Consider the following 22,142-nt stretch of genomic DNA (forward strand, 5'->3'; position numbering starts at 1 on the left):
TGGTGCACACCCTTAATTCCAGTACTTGGCACACAGAAGCAGGAGGAGTTCTAGGCCAGTTTGGTCTACACAAACTCTGTCTCAACAAAATAAAAACGGCAATAAAACCAGCCCATATACCTGATATGTAATTAGGCTTCCTGTTAAGTACTTTTATTTATTATTAGGTGTATTTAATTTGGTGAATGGGTTTATAGATGGCCCATGCGTATACATTACCCACAGAGGTCAGAGAAGAAATGTGAACATTGGATCCCTCTAAAGACTGGAGTTCCCATGTAGGTGCTGGGACCTAAACCTAGGTCTTTACAAGAGCTACAAGTAACTTTAACTGCTAATCCATCTCTCCAGCCCCAGTATTTTCTTACATAACTACATTACTGCTATATCTTCCAAATCACTATGATTTTCTATATAAATTGAACATAATTATAAATCAACTCACCGAACAAGTCAGTCCTTACAGCAACACATCATCTAAGTAATACTTTTTGACACAAATGGGTATGAAACTTTTTATTCACATATGGATATAAAAATTTTTATTAAGTACAACCTCATATTTAGACATCCAAGCTTAAAATTTCTTTAGGCTTCATAATTTGCCCTTAAAATACAAGTGTACATACACATAGACATTAGAAACTGTTTCCAAAATACTCAATGAAGATGTCTGGATGACTCTTTTGGAATTGGCCTAGCAGCTTCTTCTTCTCTTTGGCTGAGAGTTTTGAATCCTCATCAATAGTCTTTAGCAAGCTCAACAGTTGGTCTTTGGTTTTCTTCTGTATACTGCTAGCATATTCACGCCCATCAATTCTCTGGCAATAAATATAGCCTTAGATTTAAACGCAGAAACTCCCAGTTAATGACTCTATTCCTCACATTTAGCTAGAAAAATAATGTAGTAGTTTCCTTTTTATTTTCCTTTGACAGTCTATAAAATGCATTAAAGAGGATAAAGATAACTTTGATCCCACTGTCTTAACCTGGCCTATGAGATGGCTCATGGGAAGACACCTGCTTCTAACCTGATGATCTCAGTCCAGTCCTTGTGACCCTGATGGTGGAAACAGAGAATCAACTCATCAAAGTTGTCCTCTGACACACACACACACACACACACACACACACACACACACACACACACACGGGGGGGGGAGGGGAGACAGACGGACAGAGACAGAAAGATTAAATAGGAAATGTGAGTTTTAAAACAGACAAAAAATTAACCCAAAAGTTTTGTAACCCAGGAAGTACTCTGCTAACCCTAGAAAATTGAGGGGTATGTTTCAAATTATTTTGTTGAAACTAACTGTTGCAAAATAATTTCCAATCAGCACTCTGGACTGGTCTTAAACGTCTGTGATCCTGGCATTTGGAAGTCAGAGGAATAGGACCAGGACTTCAAGGTCATTTTTTGCCTACATAGGCATTACTAGCCTGGGCTACAATGAGATCTTGCCTTTAAAAAAAAAAAAAGGACTTAAATTACCTGTGTCCTTATTAGGATCTCTTCCTTTTTGTATGGCCAGAAGCTTAACACTAACAATTTTATGTAGAGTTCCAGGAATCTAAGGAAGAAGGCACATAGAACATTATTCGGGTGCATTTTAATGTTACAAACAAGCACAATTAATTACTTTCAGAGTCTTACCTTGAAAACATCTTTTTGGTGATCCATTAAGAAGAGTACAAGAAGATCAGTTTTGCCTTTGGATAAGCTTTTATTGTTGACAATAGCTTTGGAGAACACCCTTTTCACTACCATCCGATTGTCACTCTGTAAGAATAAACGAACACCCCACGCTACGTATGTGAAAGGCTGAGTTTAGTACTAAGGGATATCAAATATGACTCCGCATCCACTGTAGCATACGGGATGCCAGCACACTGGATACAGTTAGCATTTAAACACTTACTTCTTCCTGTAATTTAAATTCAGAAGGATCTGCTGCAACAGCCATGAAGTAAAGCAGTCTTCTAAACTCTTCCCTATTTTGGGAATCCAGAAGCTTCAGAAAAAGCTGAGTAGCTTCTAATGCTATTTCAGTCTTCCCATTTACTTTAGCCAAAAGAAAAAAAAATTGCTTAATTGACCAAATATGACTATATTAAAACGAACAAAACTCATTACACTGTTAAGCAGTACACTTCCTCAAAGTTGTTTCCAAAAGCAAAAACAAAAAGTGGGAAGGAAAAGAGGAAATCGACCCCATACATGTTCCATGGCGTGCATACATGTATGTGCATACACACCGATAAATAAGAACAATTTAAACAAATAAAAATAAAATGGATGACCAACACCATAAAGATAACCTGTTCTCAGATCAACTGATACCACAGGCCTTGGCTTCATACATCCCCACTCTGCTTCTCAAACACATTTTGAGCCATGTATTATGTTCTATGTTCTATGTACTATGTATGTACCTGAGAAAAACAGAAGGGATTCTCTGAGACTCCCCATTCGTTTTGAAAACCCGTGTAGAACAGCGTGCCCGTGCAGATCGGGAAAAGCAGAATGCTGTCCCTTAGAAGGGGCTGCAGGGTCATGCTGGGAACTTCTAGAGCAGAGAACTGCCACTCCTGCCCAAGCTTGCAGCCAATGACAGCAGTGTTCTGAGGCAGCCCAAGTTCCTACCTCGCTTTGGAGTTACTAAGGCTTCATAGTGAACCCTAGATGTGTCAAAAAATAATAAATATATTCTTCGTAGACTAATCAAAACCCCCTCCCAACTTCACAGGCTACTATTTTAGTTCATTTTGAGGACAATTATGTAGTGACAATTTTGAAAGGTCGGCTTCTTTAAAAACATAGAAATATTAGAATGTGTTTTCCTTAATCCCAGGTGTGGGGATACGGGCTGCTTCAAACTGTCTTCAGTAGCTGACTGACTTACCTCATGTTCTAGCAGAAGCAGAGTTTTGCCAGCTGCAGATAGTTCCTGTGATTGTGTGACATTTGGAATTCTGAGAACTTTACAGAACACACATAAATGCTAAGGCCCCCAGAGAGGTGTGGGTGGCTGTTGGTCATTTAGGGAGACTCTGTGTTTTGTTAGTTGTGGTGGTGGTCAAAAATAAAAAGGAAAGAAATTAGATTTATTGTTAGAGGCTGAAAGTGGGTGGGGTAATAAAGGGTGGGAAAAAGAAGAACCCACGAAGTAGCAAAGACCAGCTACACAAGTAACTTTTTTTTCTCTAAGATGAACTCTGGGATCTAGTAGGAGCTAACTTACCCAGGAGTTCTGCTATTCCATTATGAACATCATACAGGTGGTTTAACAGAGGCTCCCTAGTACTATAATATTTGCCAATAGCATCAAACAGAAGTTCCTTCACTAAGTCTGTTCTGTCAGATTGCTCAGGAAAATTCCTGCTTATGTCCACAACCATCTGGTCCGGAAGATACTCCAAGCAGTCAATGGCTGCAGAGATCCACTCATCTTCCCTGGAGCAAGGGAGAAGAGGGTTATCTTAAAACACAAGGAGAACAAATAAATAGACCCATAATAATATCCAGTAGGCACATAGTATCTAATTCTTTGATTATTTCACACTTGCTACTAGGATAAAATTTCCCCACTTAGAGACAGTAGAATCATTTACCATATGTCTGTCAAGGTTAAAGAAATTAGCTACATTGTATTTTCCTTTTGTGTAAAAATATCATCTTACTATATTAAGCATGTAATTGAAAATTAAAATTTGACCTCAGATTCTCCCGAGTGCTAGGATTATGAACGTGTGTTATCACCCACATCTGGCTTCAGACCCTAAAGCCGTAATTCTACCCCACAATGATGCAGAGTCACAGGTATGTATGATCTATTACTCTAGCTTTAGCTAGGACACAATAGAGTAAAAGATATCATTTCCTATTTCATTTTGTTTTTAGAGACAAGATAACATTTCAAAATAATCAAGTCAAGAGGTAAAATGTTCCTCGGGAGATTTGTGTTGGCCTCTTGTAGCCCAGGCTGGCCTTCAACTTTTCATTCACCTGAGTGCTTTGGTTATAAGCATTTACTATCACATTAGGAGCTGTTTGGAGAACAAATCGAGGGCTTCACAACGAGAGGTAAAGACTCTACCAACTAGCTATACACCCAGACAGAAAACACTGTCCTTTACTGCCATAGACTTTAGGGTTTATGAAAGAAAGAAAGAAAGAAAAGCTAGATCTCTTATTTGGCTGTGAGCCTAGCCTTTACAGCTGACTATCCTCCAGCCCACAGCTAGGTTTCATTACACTTATCACACAGCCTTTAATGCCATAGACAGCTAGGGTTTGTAAAAAAATGAAGCTAGGTATCTTTAAGGTCATTTTTAACACAAATGTTGAATATTAAGGCGACTATAAAAATATTGCCACATTACACAGTGTAGAAATGTAGACACGTAGAATAAGCTTCCTATTATAGAAGCAGAACTTAACAGCTAGTATGTTAACCTTCACACAAGGCTTTAAACTTTAAAGACAAATTTTAATTTTTTTTTTAAGATAGGGTCTCTCTCTATAGCTGTGGCTGGCCTGGAACGAAGAGATCTGCCTGCGTCTCTAGTGCTGGCATTAAAGGGATGCACCACCATACCTGGATTTTTTTTTTTAAGATTTATTTATTTATTATATATAAGTCCATTGTCTATCTTCAAACACACAAGAAGAGGGCATCAGATCTCATCAGATCTGTTGTGAGCTACCATGTGGTTGCTGGGATTTGAACTCAGGACCTCTGGAAGAGCAGTTGGCGCTCTTAACCGCTGAGCCATCTCTTCAGCCCCCATACCTGGATTTTTGTGCTATCTGTTGGCATTCAACTATTCATATCAACAATGTGTTGGAACACAGAGCTAGGAAAAAGAAAGTTGTACTTCTTAAACACTTCCATCTCCTTAACTGGACTAGAACACCACCTACTGAGACAAATAATTAAACATGAAATCAACAGGAATCACAGACACTATTAGCCTTTAATAACTTAGGAGACTATATCAAGCTATGGCTTCAGCTAAAAAATGTCTGCTCTTGATACTATAAGACTTCAAGGCTTAAGATTTATATTCAAGTTAGCCAGGAGTGCATGCCTTTAATTCTAGCACCTGGGAGGAAGTGGCTCTCTTAAGAGTTCGAGGCCAGCCTGGTCTACAAAGCAAGTTCCAGGACAGCCAGGGCTACACAGAGAAGCCTTGACTCAACAAAACAACAACAAAAAATTTACATTCATGATAGTTGGAGGTGAAAGGTATACTTTACAGTGCTTTAGGATAACTAGTAAATTAGAAGATAACATATTTAACAAGCATTCTAAAAGGAAGAAATATGCTCAGTCAAGATTCTAAGTTTGTAGAATCTGTTCATTTTAAGTCTGTGGAATCTAGGAGACACATATTATGTCTTCATATGCTGATTTTTTTTTTAAGACATATTCTCAGTGTGCATGAGACCTTGGCTGGTCTTAAACTCAGAGACCTGCCTGCCTGTCTCCCAAGTGCTGACATTATAGGTACAGGGTCTCATGTTGCCCAAGCTGGTCTCAAACTAGCCACGTAACATTAAAGTGCTAAGACTTCTGCTTCCTAAGCTCCAGGATAAAAAGCGTGTACCACAACACCTAATTTAGTCAATGCTGAGGCTCGAATCCAGAGCTTTGTGTGCAAGCACTCTACCTCATAAACAGGCTGAAATACTTATATCATTTGCACATACTGAGAGTCACCATAGGCCCTGAGAATTCCTCGATCCAGATAGTTACTGGTGTTGACCATGTCGGGCTGTCTCTTAGACTGAGGGACTTTAGATACAACATCTTGCTGTTTGAGTAAAGAGTCAAGAAACGGAAGGTCCACAAGTTGTAGCAGCCGTCCAATTGTCTCCTCTTGCCATACTTCATTGATAACTACACAGGAGAACGACAGAGTGGGAATAGCGATTAATAGTTACTCCATGATCATTGCAGTGTTTGTGTAGGTAGGCCTAACTATCAAATCTGTGGCAGAAAGGGGTATACTAGACCACTTTTACTCATGGAGTGCTTCTTACAACAAGACAATCCAAGATTTGTTTAGAGTGTAGGAGAACAGGCTCTGGACAAGAGGAATTCTTATCATTCTTTATACCATATAAAGCAATATGCCAGAGATAGGCGATCAAGCCATGTAACATGTTAATGAGAGCTCTGGAAGGAAGAATGGCTCATTCAGTCTCCACACTCATCTGAAGCTGAGGACTGCAGAGTGCTCCCCTCAGGCCTGCCACACACCAGCATGGGGGAGGGAAAGCAAGATCAAAATCGTCAGGCTGCATTCCACGAGGAAGAACACAGCATCCTGTTAATACTTTAAATATGATCTTTAGCTGTGCGTGTACCCTAATAAAATCTCAGGACAAGAAACATCTTAGAGCATACATTAAGGAAGAATCTGCGTGCAGAACATTCCGGACCTGAAGCCCTGCCAGCTGATGGACAAAAGTCAGTGTTGTTCAGGATAATAGACTTCTGTTGAAGCTTAACATAAACAGCCTTAACACACAGCACACTCTTCCTCTGCTTGAATGTGAACATTCAAATAAAAGCTGGGAGGAAATATCTACTGGTCTTCCCCTTCCCCCTCGGCATCATTAGCTTACCCTGAGGAGACAGCCTGGAGGAGATGTGTATGTGAGGGGAGTTGGTCGGCTTTAGACTCAGGTTTTCCCACAGGTCCTCTAAACTGTCCGCCTTGATATCAGGTGACGTAAACAAGGCATCTGAGCACCTAAAAGAGAGTTAGCACGTCCACAGTGATGAAGTACAGGACAGCTGCCGTGTCCCTGGAGCTCATGTTTCAAAACCAACACCTAACAGATGAGAGTCCTAAGTGGGGTAAAATACTTTCCAAGGATCTCTTATTCAGCCCAAACATACTCTATTTGTTCTTTTGAGTCAGGATTCCTCACATTCACAAGCAAACTCACTATGTAGCTGAAGCTGACCCTAAACTTCTAATCCTCTGGGCTCCACAGCCATGATCCAGAGATTATAGGTAGATACCACTAAACTCTGCTCTAAAATACAAATATTAAAAAAGAATCTCCCGTGACCTTTACTTAGATGCAATGCAATGACTAAAACTGTATCACCAATTATTAAAACATAATAAAACTGAGTGGTAAAATTTCTCATTCTAGTTCCTCAAGAGGCAGAGGCAAGAGAACTTTGAATTTTCCGTGAGTCTGGCTTGTCATCTACAGCAAGTTATGGGCCACCTTAAGCATTATAGTAAGATCCTATCTCAAAATAAACACCAAAAACCAAAAACAAAACAAAAAAAATCATTAGATTGTTGGTCTTTTTTTTTATAATCCTACTTGGTGTGAATATTCCTTTGTTTGCCACAGAAATATTAATATGCTCCAAATACTGTTGAAAGTATTAATAACAGCACTATACAATATTTATGTATAAAACGGTCTTTCTAAAACTGCAGTTGCAAACCTCTGATCTCCAGGATTTCAGGCAAAGCGCGCAGCTGCGTTTGAGGACTGTGGAGACAGTCTAGAGAGGCACATTTTATTGAGAGACTTAAAAGTATTTAAAGTCAATCCCCTAAGACCCTGACTCAAAGGTCAGATCTGAATCATACCTCCTCTGAGGTTTGGCTGGCACATGAGGGGAAGATGGGGTTCTCACTTCATGAACTCACCATTTATCCCTCACCTCCACCCACCGTCAGCGGTCCCCACATTCTCGCCTTCCCTAGCCTGCAACACCGCTCTCCTAGTTCTTGCTGACTTCTGAGCAACACTGCAGCCTAAATGACCTTCCTAAAGACAACCCCATCTTGTCCTCCACGTCTTTTTGTGGCCTTCCCAACCCCTATATGACCAAGCCCCAAGTTCTTCACCGTTCCAGATCAGTGGCACATGCCCATGTCCCAGCTCCCAGGCTTGGGCTGGGGAACCGAGGAATGTCTGAGCCATACAGGAAGAACTTGTCTCAAAATGAAAAACAAGCGAAACCCTCATAAACCCAGATCACCGGAACCCTTGAACATGTCACACGAAGCTGTGAGTACAATCGTTCTTCCACCTTTCACACTCCAGAGCCACCACCTTCTAGATTCCAACGATACTCTAGAGCTGGGTGTCTCTCCTGCCCTTCCCTCTGCTCTCATCCCTCCCTGACACGAATTTCTAAACATTTTTTACAGTTACTACAACTTGAGGCAAAGTTAGTTAACTGTTTTTGCAAAATACAAGTATGAACAAATGAAGTCTAGGATATACCTGGTACATTACCAACAGTTTAGTATAATTTATTAAATTTAGCAGGATTTAGATTTTTAGCCAAAATTATCACTTATAATCTTAAAAAAAAAAAAAAAAAGGATGAAAAATTGTGCCACTATGCCCATGACTAATGCCAGGACTCACCGGGAAGATGAATGCACTTTGTTCTCGTGGTCTAACTGACTGTTCTGGTTAGGTATTGTTGTGAATCTATAAAGGCTGCAACTGCTATCTTCAAATGTAGGCTTCTTGTCTTTCCCAAAGACTCTGGTTTGAACGGCCTCAAATACTTTGTAGTCCATAAGGGCTTGACACACTCTCACCACTTTGGTCCGAGGAATATCGACATCACCAAAGAATTTATTCTGAGTCAAGTGTGAGTAAATGACATCCACAGCCTCCGAGCCGACGAAGCAGTCATTGTGCCGTTTCAAGTGGTGCCTCCGTTTCTTCACTTCCACCTGGGTTTGAAGGGTATTTACAATGCTGCTCCACACATACGTGGCTCCAAACGGCTTCTGCGCCACGCTGAAACCTAAGCGAGAGGGACTGTGCATTAGTACTTTTGCTCATTTGTAACGAGGCCTAAGCAACTCTTAGAGAGAAGGTAGCATTTCCCAAAAGTGATAATAAAAGAATATTAGCAGGGCATATTATCAAAATATTCTTATTGGTGGCAATTTATTTAAAAATTTAGTGCCTGCTATATACTAAGTGTTGTCCTATGTGGTAGACACAGTAGTGAACAAAATCTGTTCTCATATTTAAAGACACTATATGAGCAGATCCAAACAATATATGTGTTCAATTAGTGCTGGAAATAAAACAGCTGCTGGGCTTGGTGGCTCACCTGTGACACCAGCACTGGGGGCGGGAGGGGGGGTGAGGCAGAGGCAGCAACAGCTGAGTAAGAGAATGCTATTTCATGTGTGTGCGTGTGTGCACTCATGCCTGCGAAAACATGCTTATTTGTTGTATGTAAACACATGTGTACCACAGCACATCAAAGGACAACTTGCAGAAATGTTTTCTCCTTTCACCACGTGGCAGCTGTGTCTACCTGCTGAGGTGCATCTACATCTCGATGGCCTGGGAACACTACTACTTCCTTTATACTTATGTGCACGTATGTGCACCACAGACTGCCTAGTGCCTGAGGAGGCCAGAAGAGGGTGTTGATTTTTTGGACCTAGAGTTGCAGGTGATTCTCAGCTGCATATGAGTGCAGGGAATTGAACCTGAGTCCTCTGGAAGGGCAGCCAGTGCTCATAACCACTGAACCATCTTTATCCCCTGAGAATGTTGCTTTGTTTGTTAGTTTGGTTTTTTGAGACAAGGTCTCACTATGTACTGCTGGCTGTCCTGGAACTCTACGGATAAGGCTGGCCTCAAACTCAGAGATCCACCTGCCTTGGCTTTCCTGAGTGCTGCAATTAAAGCATGTGCCCCACCAGCTGACTGAGAATGCTATTTTAAATGGGATGCCAGAAAAGACTTCTAGGGTTGGAGATTCAGCTCAGTGGTAGAATGTTTGCCTAGCAAGTGAAAGACCCTGGGTTCAGTCCCAGCCCTGGAGACACAAATTCACAAAGGTTAAAAAACGAAAAACCACAAAACTAGGAGTCACTTTTCCAATAGTTATATCTAAATAGAGACGAGTAAAACCAGGAAGCAAGCTGTACAGACACTAGGGGGAAAAACAGAGAACAGAAAGTCCAAAGGCCCAGGGGTATGCACTCAGCTAGAACAGGCCAGAGCAGCATGTAGCGCAGTAGGAAGTGAGATCAGGAGGGGTAGATCGTTCACTGCCAGCTACTACACGCAAGGCTATCTAGTTATCAATAGCTCACCTACGAGGAGACAGCACCTCCAACTTGAGATACAACGTGTATTCAGAGGCTACATGCCACTTCCAAGCACCCTGAAATCCTCCTGGAAAAGACTCATTGTCACGCATGCACGCAGGAGGCACATGCACACGCAGGCTGCTTCCTGTTTTGCAAGCGTCTAACTTAAATACTTAGGAAGCATGGTAAAGCAATAGGAGTTTATTAACTATTGCAAAAGATGAGGGTGAACACAGAAACAGAGCAAGATTTGTACCCAAACGCACACACATAAAAAGGGAAAAGGAGCCCTGAAGACAATCCTGTCAGGCTGGTGAGATGGCTCAGTGGTTAAGGACAATGGCTGCCAAACATGATGAGCTAGCTGGGTTCAATCCCCAAAACCAACATGGTGGAATGAGAAACTGACTGCAGAGTTACCCTCTGACTTCCATGTGCATGCTTTACAGGCATACACACACACATTAACATTTTTTTCTAATGTTAAAAAAAAAAAAAATTCCAAGCCAGCAAGATGATTCAGCAGATAAAAGTTCTTCCCCTTAGCCTGACAACTGTGTTCGGTCCCCAGAACTCACGTGTTAACAGGACAGAACTGACCTCCACAAATTGTCCTCTGACCCACATACAAAGTAAAATTAAATGAGAAAATATCCAAAATGTTTTTCTTAAATAAAACTGATTATTTGGCAAAAATACACAGAAGAAAAGGAAAACTAAGGGGAAAGAAAATGGGCCTTGGGTTTTATGAAGCCAACTGAACTGAACCCAGTTACTGGGTTAATCATGCTCAGAGGCTCTGTGTGGGTTGCTCTCCCCTCTTATGAGCTGCACTTCTCAAGGTCCTCTGAAAAGTCAGCAGTCCTAATTAAGCCCACACGAGGATGTGTATGCACACAATGCTGCATTCAGAGGCAGGCGCAGGATGCCCAGCTTGCTATGTGTGACATGGAATCCAAAGTCAAGTCCTCCTGATTGTACAGCAGGCTCTCCTATGGCTGAGTCATCTTCCTACAATTTTAGCTCCCGAGGAACATCAAAAATCAAAGGTTTTTTGTATGTTTTGTTTTGTATGTGGGTATGAGCACGCCAAGGCATGTGTATGAAGGGAGAAGGATCACTTGCAAAGCTCTCTTGATTCTCTAACACATGGCTTCTGAGCCGGAACTCAGGTCACCATGCTTGGTGTCGGACACTTCTCCTGACTGAGCCATTTCCCCTACCTTAAAACTCATTTTAGTGTAATGGAGACAGAATTACTTTTCTGCTGTTTTTCTTTTGCACAGGGGTTGAACTGAGTGTTGTGGCACACGCCCTGCCTATGCTGTGCCATCAAGCTACACCCTGGAGCCAGACCTCAAATTCATCACTGAGACCCACCTTCTGGACTGGAGTATAAGGAGCACTCTGGGTCACTATACTCTGTCACATCCCAGCAGGATGTCATCACTGCTGCAACTGTAACAGCATTTACTGTAAAGTTAGTGGTACACATAGAAAGCCCATAAGTAATTTGTTACCTACTCATTATTTTGCTAGTTCAAAATGATCAGTGAGGTTGTTTTCAATTTTAGTAGTATTTTAAGAATGAAGATAGCTAGGCATGGTGGTGCACACCTTTTAATCCCAGCACTCTGGAAGCAGAGGCAAGTGGATGGATCTATATGAGCTGGAGGCCAGCCAGGGATACAGAATGAGACCCTGTCTCAAAACAAACAAAAACAAAAATTAAGGTAATTCTTAATGTCGTGGAAAACAGGAGAAGTAACTGTTGCAGCTTTAGAACTATTAGGTAAGCAGTTTGAAAAGTCAAATACTGGAAACCTCTGAGAACCAGTAAACTAGACTAGACTGGCAGCAGTCTGATGTTTCCTGCTGAGGAAAGCCAGAGTCGGTATTTGGGGATCTTAGAATTGGTATCCAGGACTCAGGGTGAACTGCATTAACCCAGCTACAATGTGCCAATAGCCATTTCATTTTCTGGGGGGGGGAAGGTGGAGCAGAGGCTCCCTGTACAGCCCAGGCTAATCTTTTTAACATTATATATAAGTACACTGTAGCTGTCTTCAGACACAGCAGAAGAGGGCATCAGATCCCATTACAGATGGTTGTGAGCCACCATGTGGTTGCTGAGACTTAAACTCAGGACCTCTGAAAGAGCAGTCAGTGCTCTGAACCACTGAGCCATCTCGCCAGCTCCCAGGCTGGTCTTGAACTCAGAGAGCTACCTGCTTCTGCCTTTCCAGTTTGGGGATTTAAAATGTAGCCACTATTCCAGGCCCAACAGCCCAAGTTCTCAAAATACCAGACATCAAAATGAAATTTAAATTAACCTAATGGTGGCTTATTATCTTTCCTTTTGTTGTTGTTCTAGGTTTTTTTGTTTTGGTTTTGGTTTTTGAGACAGGGTTTCTCGGTATAACCCTGGCTGTGCTGGTTGGAACTCACTCTGTAGACCAGGCTGGCCTCGAACTCACACAGATCTACCCACTGCTTCCTGAGGGCTGGGATTAAAGGCATGTGCCACACTGCCTGGCTTGAGACAGTATCTTAGTGTAGCCTAGGCTGGCCTGACTATGTAGTAACTTGGCCTTGAACTGAGGATCCTACCTCTACGTCTTGAGTTCTGAGATTGCAGGTGGGCTTCAATTTCCCATTGTATCATTAATTATCAGTAATAACTAACATTTGTAAACATACAGCATGACAAACTATGTATTCCCTAACCAGACATATGGATGGCTTCATGAAACAGTTAATAATCACCTTTTTTTTCCCCAGAAAATTGAGGTTCAATGTGTTAAACTTGCCCTGGGTAGTAATTAAATACTAGGTTCCTAATACTTCCATATGTTTTGTGATTAGTGATCAGTTGGCATAATGCTTACATAGCATGCACAAAACTCTGGGTTTTATACCCAGCACTTGGTGGTGCAGACCTATGTCCAAAGCTTAAGTTCTAAAGCAGTGGTTCTCAGTCTTCCTAATGCTGAGCCCCTTTAATACAGTTCCTCATGTTATAGAGATGCCTGGCCATAAAATTATTTTGGTTGCTGCATCATAACTATAATTTTGCTACAGTTATGAATCATAATGTAAATATTTTTTGAAGACAGTTTGCCAAAGGGGCCACAACCCACAGGTTGAGAAATGCTGTTCTAAACAGAAGATCCTTAAGACCGAGGAAAAACAACTCAAAGCCTCAGGAAGTCCCTGAAACTGAAACTTCCCAAGGCTATATAAGCACTAGGGACTTCTGAGGAGGAGCTAGGTCAAGTATGCAGTGAGCTCCAGATTTCCAGCTCGCAGGAGCTGGGGTGGCTTCTAGGTTTGCAGCGCCTTCCATCCTAACTCCTTTAAGAGACCCTTCTCTGTACTAATACATGTACTGGTGTCAGGAAAGCCTGTCAGCCTACATACTGTCAAGGGCATCTCTGACAATGCAGAAAGTTTAAGGAACCTGTGCTACATGAGACTCTATTTCAGGAGAAGCCAGTTAAAAAATACGGGATAGAATTCATCTTCCCTTGGAGATTCCAATAAAGTAAAACAGCAAAAGAACCAAGAGATCAGAAGAAACGAATTCAATAGTTTTAAGATTTATGAATTCTTTCTCAAAGTATTTATAAATACCTGGAAGCAATACTCCTAAAATAAGGTGGAATACTGTGAATTCTGTATAACTACACACAGGAGTAAAACAGGAAAACAAGACAGCAAACTGCAGATAATCAGACTGTCTTTCTTGTAAGTGAAACAGACCTTAAGGTCAGCAATTTTCTTTTCAAAAACGAAGTCTCAATGTGTTGCCCAGGCTGTCCCAGTACTGGGTTCAAGTGATCCTTGTAATAGACACTGTTCTCACACCCATCTGAGATTGTGATATGTTAAAGATACACTTGAACCACAAAGTAGTGCATGAGTCCTGAAAGGTGAGGCAAAGTCACCAATTCTAACCAAAGGATAATGGCAGGGACGGGCATACAGCGGGAACAGCATGGAAAGAGCTAAAGCTTACACAGGAATTATGTAAGAAGCAAGGAATAAACTTCCCTATATTAGCTTGCTACTGAAACGTGGGAACTCAGGAAGTTTTACAGGTTGGATAAGACTGGAAGAAAGATTAAAGAACAGGTTAGAGCAGGGCAGTGAGCACCTGTGTGCTACAGAAGTTTCCAGAGTCCTCCGGGCATGATAAAAGCCAGCCTTTTCAGGTCCCTCTGTTCCCACTGACCACTAGTTCCCAAGCACCCCATTCCAAGGTATTTCCCCTCAAGCGTACACACAGATACAGCAATCCACAATGTACAAGGGTCTGAGAAGCCAATGTGTCAAAACTCATACCAGTAAAACAGTGTTCTTAAGTGGTAGTAGATCCCCCCCATTCAGACCCGAAAAGAATGTTAGCCAAATGAAACTGACCTGCTGTAATTTCTAGGCAGAAGTCAAGAAACTAAAGGCGCACAATGATGTTTCTAAGTGGAGTAGTCACAACCGAAGCTTCAGATTCCAGCCTCACTAACTCGAGCTGGGCACCTCATGAAAATTCTACATCTTGAAGCCAGGGATTGACTACCTTTAATTCTAGCCCTCAGTAGGTAGAGGCTGAGGCAGGCCAATCTCTGAGTTCCAGGCCAGCCAGAGCTACAGTGAGACCCTCTCTCAAAAATAAATACATAAATAATCAAAATAAATCAAGTTTTCATCCTGAAGCTATTTCCCACCTGGTCAGTGGTGGTCTAAAACTATGACTGTTAAGAGGACTGACTACACTTCCAAAGGACTTGGGTTGGAGTTGCTACAGCTACATGGCAGCTCACAGCTATAAATCCAATTCCAGTGGAGGGAACCTAACACCTTCTTCCAGCTTCCACACACACGATGTAGACTTACATGCAAGTAAAAGGCCATACATATAAAATAAAAATTAATTAAAAAATTAAAATGCCATGAGCCGAGGAATCTAAGGATCGGAGACTAAGCTTCAGTCTGGTCAAGAGATCTCATCTCTGTCTTGTGGTTCTTTCGCCAGCCACTACAGCAGTAGAATCATATAGCTCAGCTTGGTCTCAGGTCTACACGGCTAATTATACAAATTTAAAGACTGAAGTTGCACTTGCTTCACTGAGATACAAACACTGACTATCAAACCGAATGGTGGGTCTATAGGAAAGAAAACATGGGGACTCATTAAACCTTGCTAGATACAAAACTCATAAAGTGTCATAACAAGAGGCTCAGAAATTACTTTACACTAGATCTCTTAACACCATGCCCTCCTCTTTTTGTCTGTTCGGTTTGCTGTTGTTTTTGTTTTTTTGCAACACTGCCTTACGAGCCGGCTTGGCCTCAGATTTGCTATGTAGCTGCAGCAAGCTTGAACTGGTGTCCTCTTACTTTTACCTCCTGAATGGAACAGACATGAACCTCCATGTCTGGGCTGCATTTCCTCCTAAGTGAGATTGAACCTAGTCTACTACACACTTTTTATTTGCTTGAAAACAATAGCTCTTTGGCAAAATTCCCTTTTTAGAGACAGGAACTCTAGCCCCAAAAGTTTATTAACAATAAGTTATATTTTCAAAATAATTCCAACCATCAGTCATTTATTTGAAATACTGATCATTACCATTTTTAATAATACATAATGATTAATGAAGTTATTAACCAATAATTCCTTTAAAGCCAACTCATAAATCAGTCACGGTAGGACATTACATTTACTCAGATAACAAGGGACACTCAGGATCAACCATGAAAAACAGTGGTTCACCCTCACTGAGAAAGCCTAGTCAAGGGAAGCACTTGAACCATGCAAGTGCCCACAAGTACACCAGCATACTTTCTAGAGCCAGACTGTGACAGAGGTTAGCATGCACACACAACTCCTGAAAGCATGTTACTTCTTTCATTTGCTCTTGAAATGGTCTAACTATGCAGCTCTGGCTGGCCTGCAACTCACCATACACACCAGTGTCCAGAGATCTGTCTGCCTTGGCCTTTTAAGTTCTGGGATTGAAGGTATATACTACCGAGCATGAAATGGTATTTTTATTCTAGAGCTGTGGACTGAACTTGTAAAAAGCCATTGAAATGGTTCATTTTCCCCTATAAAACTTTAAGAAATAGAACTAGTGCACAGTTTTCAAGTTTCCTTACAGTTAGAGTTCAAATAACTTAGTGGCTTGATGAGCCACCTCAATAAAATAAAAGTGTCATAACAAGAGGCTCAGAAATTACTTTACGGGCTAGTGAACATTAGTTGTAGAGTATTGCTAACTACTAGAAAAACATTTGTAAAGGTCAACCCAATGGTTCTCAGTGGATCGTTTTACATCCTCATCAGATCTGTCAGGGGACATTTTTTATTTATCACAATGGGAAGGAAGGAGCTATTGACATCTAGAAATGCTGCTAAAAGTCCTACAGTGCACAGGATGGTTCCCACAACAGAGAAAGTATCCACAGTGCCTAGGTTAGGAAAGCTTGGGTTGATGAAAAACTGCTCAGGCACGGGAGCTTGTACTAAGGCATAATGATTAAAACAGTATGAACTTGGGGGATCCCACCCTTTGTTAATAAAATCCAACCTCTGGCAAACTACCTAACTCTTCTGTGGCAATCATGTTAATGTGGCTGTGTACTACAATAAGCAATGTCCAGCTAAAACTATCTATCAGCGTCTGGAGAAACCCAAGAAGGCATGACAACTTAATCAGATACAATTATAATATCCCACATAGTCACTGAAGCGAAAATGAAGAACACAACTAAAGAAATCTGGGTAAATCAGAACCTTTCTGGTTAACAACCATCTATAATTATTTATTTGTTCATTCAGAAGGACCATACTCATGGGAGATACTCTTTCTATGTGCACAGAGATGTCAAGCTCCAGAAGACATTCAGTCAAAGCCCTTTCAAAGGATGAAAAGGCAGAAAGGACAACAGTCTCACTATATAGTCCTGGCTAGTCTTCAACTTAAGAGGTCCATCTGCCTCTGCCTCCCTAGTGTTAAGATTAGAAGCATGCCCCACTGTTAAACCATTTAGGATTTAAGAGAATTTTATTTAAGGGATACATTACAGTTCATTGCACATGGTGGCACACAGTGTAATCTCAGCACACACAGGAGGCCGAGGTAAAGGAATGTCCAATATGAGGTAAGCTTGAGCCACAACAGAAATTCCTGTCCTCACTCATAAACAGCAGGAAGACTGGAGATGGCTCCAGCTGCTGCTCAGAGGACCCGAGTCCAGGTGCCAACATATGGCACATCTGGTAGCTCACAACCACCTCATCAGATCCAGAAATTATGACATCCTCTCCTGGTCTCTGTGGCCATCTGTTCTCATGTGGCACACATAGAGTTACATATACACATAAATAGTTCTTTAACCCCCCTTCCCCCCCCCCCAAAAAAAAAGACATAAACATATCTGGGGCGGTGTGGTTCCGTGAAAAAAACACTTGTCAGGTTATGTATAAAGTTTTACTTTTTTTTTTTATCTTTTCTGGTTTGTTCCATTGTCTTATGTGTGTGTTTGCCAGAATGTATATCTGTGCGCCATATACATGCCTGGGGTCTGCAAAGGCCAGAAGAGGAGGTAGGAAGTCCTGGAACTAGACTTACAGAAAGTTGTAACCCCTTAAGGAGGTGCTAAGAGTCCAACCTGAGTCTTCTGGAAGAGAAGCTCTTACACACTGAGTCATCTCTACAGGCCCCTGATAGCAGCTCTAAAACCATTACTCAGCCTGGAGAGAAGCTCAAGAGTGGTTAGAGCACTTGAGGCTCTTGCAGAAGGCAGTTTCAGTTCCTGGCACCCACATAATGACTACAATCATCTAACTCCAGTTCCAGAAGACCCTACGTATCTTCCGTCCTCCTTGGGCACCAGGCATACACATGGTATACATCCATCCATGCAGGCAAAACACTCATACATATAAAAAATGAAATGAATTCATCTATAAGAATTACTCAGAGAAGTGTTTAGTAGACCATAGCTGAAACTTCATGAAATCGGTAAATGTCACAGAGATTTATGTTACAACTGAGCAGCTGAGGCCAAGTGGGAAACTTCTCAACATAACAGAAACAGACAGATACTGACACTTTTCCTGGATATTGCCTTTGACAGTCCAAAGTTTGTTTTCCTACTTGGCACCGGAGAGGGGCTGACTGTAGGTACAAAATAAGTCTCTTCCGACAAGAATGGTTTTAGCATTTGCTAAGAGAAGCATCAACGAAAGCAGGCACTGTGCCCCCTGCTTTAATTTAGCGGATGAATGAGAAAGCATACGGGAAGTATTCTGAGCTCCCTGGAAAAGTGACACCAGGCAAATTCGAAGCCTTGGGTTACAGTATAAAGGGATAACAAGATAACAAACTGCTTTCTTGTGGGCCTGAATTAACACAGGTGCCTTACATTCTGGCTGAAGATTAGCACAGCCCCCTTCTTCTTCCTCATAAATCAGGTTCCTGCTTGTGCTTATGGCCATTGAAAGAGTTACTAATCCCTGGAAAAGGTTCTGGTCAAAGCTGCTTGACAGAGCACACAGAAAGGAATGGCAAGGAACCAAAACCCAGGGCTCCCATTACCTTGCTCAGAAGGCCTGTGACAAAGCAACCCAGGGTGGAAGAGGGGTAAATAAACAATTAGCAAATCGGAATCCCAGCTGCCAGAGCAGCTCCCTCAGCCCTGGGTGCCTGGTGCAGTCTTTTCCTTCCATAAGAATCTGCTAGCCACAGGCCAAGGCTTCCCACTGTGAGTCATCTACCCAGTTTTAAAATGTATTGCCTCTCACCACTTAAAAACCTGTTCACAAATGTCCAAAGTCCAGAACTGACATTTCAGCTGTTAGGAAAGACCTTCATAAGTAGGTGAAATTGGGAATCTCATTTACTTGAGCGAGCCTAAAGCTAGCAACAATTTGCAGTACCGTTTCAAGAGATAAAGTGGTCAGAGCCTATTAGGTGAAAGCAGTATGCGGTCAGTTCTTGTTAGACAGTCTCATTTTGTAACTCTGTTTGGTTTGGAACTTTGTGTAGAGCTGACTTGGAACTCAGAGGCTTTGCCTCTGCCTCCCCAGTGCTAGGACTGAGGGCTTGCACCACTACGGCTTGACTACAGACCGTTTTATAATCTGTACAGAAAAAACAAAATGACAAGCGCTTCTCTAAAAAAAAATTCACCATTAAGATTTTGGAGATTCTGTGGAGCATTGATTAGTAAGTCAAACACAATAGCGGGGCCACTGAGATACACTAGCTTGACCCAGAGGAAGGAATCAGTTTCAAAGTTGTCATTTTACAAATGAAAAGCTTTGGTTGAAAGCCAATTTCTCCAGCTCTCTATCCCGCAGTTCCAGAAAGGGGGAAAGGTGGCACTTTATCCAAAGAAAGGCAAATATCCCAAGTCATCCTATTTGCAGAATTAGAGATACGGTAGAGACAGAATTTTAGAACGGATTATCCAATTCACGTCAAAGACTTTACACCCGCCCACAGTGATTCAATACATTTGTCTCCCAAAGTCATGTAACTATCAGAGCGGGGGTGGGGGGGGGGGGAGAGACAAAACAATGTCACTGAAACATTGCTTGAACTGAAAGTGTTAAATTTACACACTATCTACTTCATCTTCCCAGTCTGGGGAGCCACCGACCTCTGATCCCACCATGCATCAAAGAGTTCGTACTTCAGTCGCGGGCCAGGAAACTATTCAAAATTGCGCGCTGGTCACAAGTCAGGCTGTGGAGCCTAACCCCGGGCCCCACCGCCAGAGAAGTTTGGTAAAGTTCCTAAAAAGCCGAGCTCTGGCTGCGGCGGGGTCCGTGGCCGGCTGCCCACGCGTGAGGAGAAAACGGATCCTCGCGGCCGCGCAGCGCACCGCCCGCCCACAGCCCGCCCCGCGCTCCCGCGGCCCTGCGACCCACCCGGAGGTCTCTGTGCCGGGCTGTGCAGAGCCGACAGGTCCAGTGCCGCCGCCTTCTCCCGAACCGTGGCCATGGCAGCGACCCGCCAGACTCTGTCCTCCACGCTGCCGCTGCCGCTGCTCCACAGCCTGCGCGCCCGCGCCGGAGCCCTGGGTTAACTCCAGGGGGCGGGGCTCCCGAGGGCTCCGCCCCTGGAGATCACGTGCTTCACAGGCCCGCTCCTAGACGGCCGCCTCTGCGCTCCAAGACGCCCCAGGCTGCTCCAGGCGGGCGGTGCCCAGGTAAAAAGTTCTTGGCCAGGCGAGGCCTTTCCAGTGCTAGTCAGTACTAGCCCGAGGCTAAACCCGCTGTGTCTAAAGGCGTCCCTCCAGGGTCTTCCCTCTTATTGCTCCCGGCCTCAGTGCCCTCACCGGCGAGTATTAGGACCATGTTGGTTGGGCTTTTAATGAGGATTACCAGAACCGACGTTCAACGATCAGTATTTGGACCATAAATGCTCCCAAGTGTGTCACGACAATAAATACTTGGAGTTTTTTCCATTCCGTCCCTCTAAAGAACAAACAAAACCTTATCTAGTCCGGGAGAGCAATGTCTAGAGGTCAGAGGACCGCAACAACGAAAGATCATGGGGCTGCCTGCCAAGGAAGTCCGTGTTGATTCTAATTACCCTGGGTCTGGTGAGCAGTGGGTATGCTGCGGAAAGGGGAACATGGAAGAGCAAATCGGTTTCTTTGGTAGTTGAGGTAGGGAAACCAAAGACCCAGTGCTGGGTTACGGCCGCAAGGTTGATTGATGCTGGAGATCATTAACCCAACTGAGGGATGCATGCCCACCCCGCCCCCCCTCTTCTTTTGAAGAAAGTCGGGATCTTATTGTAACCCTGGCCGTCCTAGAATTTGCTCTGTAGACGAGGCTGGCCACGAAATCGAAAATCTCTGATGTGGTGAGAATAAAGGCATATGCTCACAACTGTTCGTCCTTTCTATAGCTTCTTACATCTTTTGGGGGGTGTTGAGTTCTATAAAAAAAGAAGGAAGGGATGTTTGGTAGAGTGAGGTATGGGGAGGTGGAAGGGGATATCTCTGTGGACTCATGCTGAGGCATCCCTTCCCCCTGAGGCACAAGAAGAGGAGGAGGAGGACGACCATGAGCACGTGGAGAGAAGGAGAGGAAAAGGGGAGAGAAGGGACAGACAGGGAAGAGGATAAGATGGTAAGAGAGTGAGGAGGGGGACAAGCAGCCCCTTTTATAGTGAGTCGGGCGTATCTGGCGGTTGCCAGGTAACTGGGGCGGAGCCTAGAAGAAATGCTAACAGCTAGGCTAGGGAGATGATTCAGCAGGCAAGAGCTCTTGCTGTACTAGCAAAGGATCAGAGTTCAGTTCCCAGTACCTCTATGTACCTGTTCACAACCACCTGTCTGTAAATTCAGCTCCAGGGTTTCTGAGTTCGAACTCGGGTCTTCATGGTCACATAACACAGCAAGTTCTCATTAGCCACCAAGCCATTTCTCCTTCTGGGAAAAATAAGTCTCGACAAATACTAACATTGGGTTTGCCTAGTGGCCATTTTTAGTATTTTATATGTTTCTGGGGCATTTTTCACGAGCTTGTGCTGTGTTTGTCTAGTCTAGTAGATAGCATTTTCTATCTATATTGAGTATACCCGGGGACACCTAACCCTCTTCCCACCTTCTTCACCACACAGATTTTCCCATTTGTTGCACTTATTAAACACATTATTATTCATTTACATTTTGTGCTGAAGTAGGGTTTTGCTGTATAACCTATGGCAGATTGGAATTCACTATATGTGCAGCTCAAACTAGCTTCAAATTTAGGGCATGCTGCTATCTCAGCCTCCCAAGGGCTGGGATTACAGGCATTCGCTACCACCACCCAATTCCCATTGTATAGATAATCTAATCATTTCAGTATGAATATATCTTAATGCCTATGAAACTGGAAAATCAGCCAGGGAAGTGAGCATATTTGAGCCTCTCAGGTTTTTCTCCCATCTTGTCTTAGGAATGGAATAGATGCTCTGGTTGTTCTAGTAAAAATATAAAGCTCTAAAAGA

General features: G+C 42.8%; 1 protein-coding gene across 1 annotated transcript; it reads right to left on the minus strand.

Annotated features, from left to right (window-relative positions):
* Positions 1-638: 638 nt before the first annotated feature.
* DEPDC7 (DEP domain containing 7) lies at positions 639-20,154 on the minus strand (the record flags this gene model as incomplete). Its single annotated transcript, XM_080931505.1, has 9 exons — positions 20,066-20,154; positions 8,423-8,813; positions 6,638-6,765; positions 5,717-5,906; positions 3,246-3,457; positions 1,923-2,065; positions 1,658-1,783; positions 1,496-1,574; positions 639-838 (listed from the first exon to the last, which is right to left on the minus strand). The coding sequence occupies exons 1-9, from the start codon at positions 20,136-20,138 to the stop codon at positions 639-641; spliced, it is 1,542 nt and encodes a 513-aa protein (XP_080787631.1). The 5' UTR covers positions 20,139-20,154.
* Between the last annotated feature and the right edge of the window lie 1,988 nt (positions 20,155-22,142).

The sequence above is a fragment of the Micromys minutus genome, assembly GCF_963924665.1.
Source record: "Micromys minutus genome assembly, chromosome: 17".
In the NCBI taxonomy this organism is placed as follows: domain Eukaryota; kingdom Metazoa; phylum Chordata; class Mammalia; order Rodentia; family Muridae; genus Micromys; species Micromys minutus.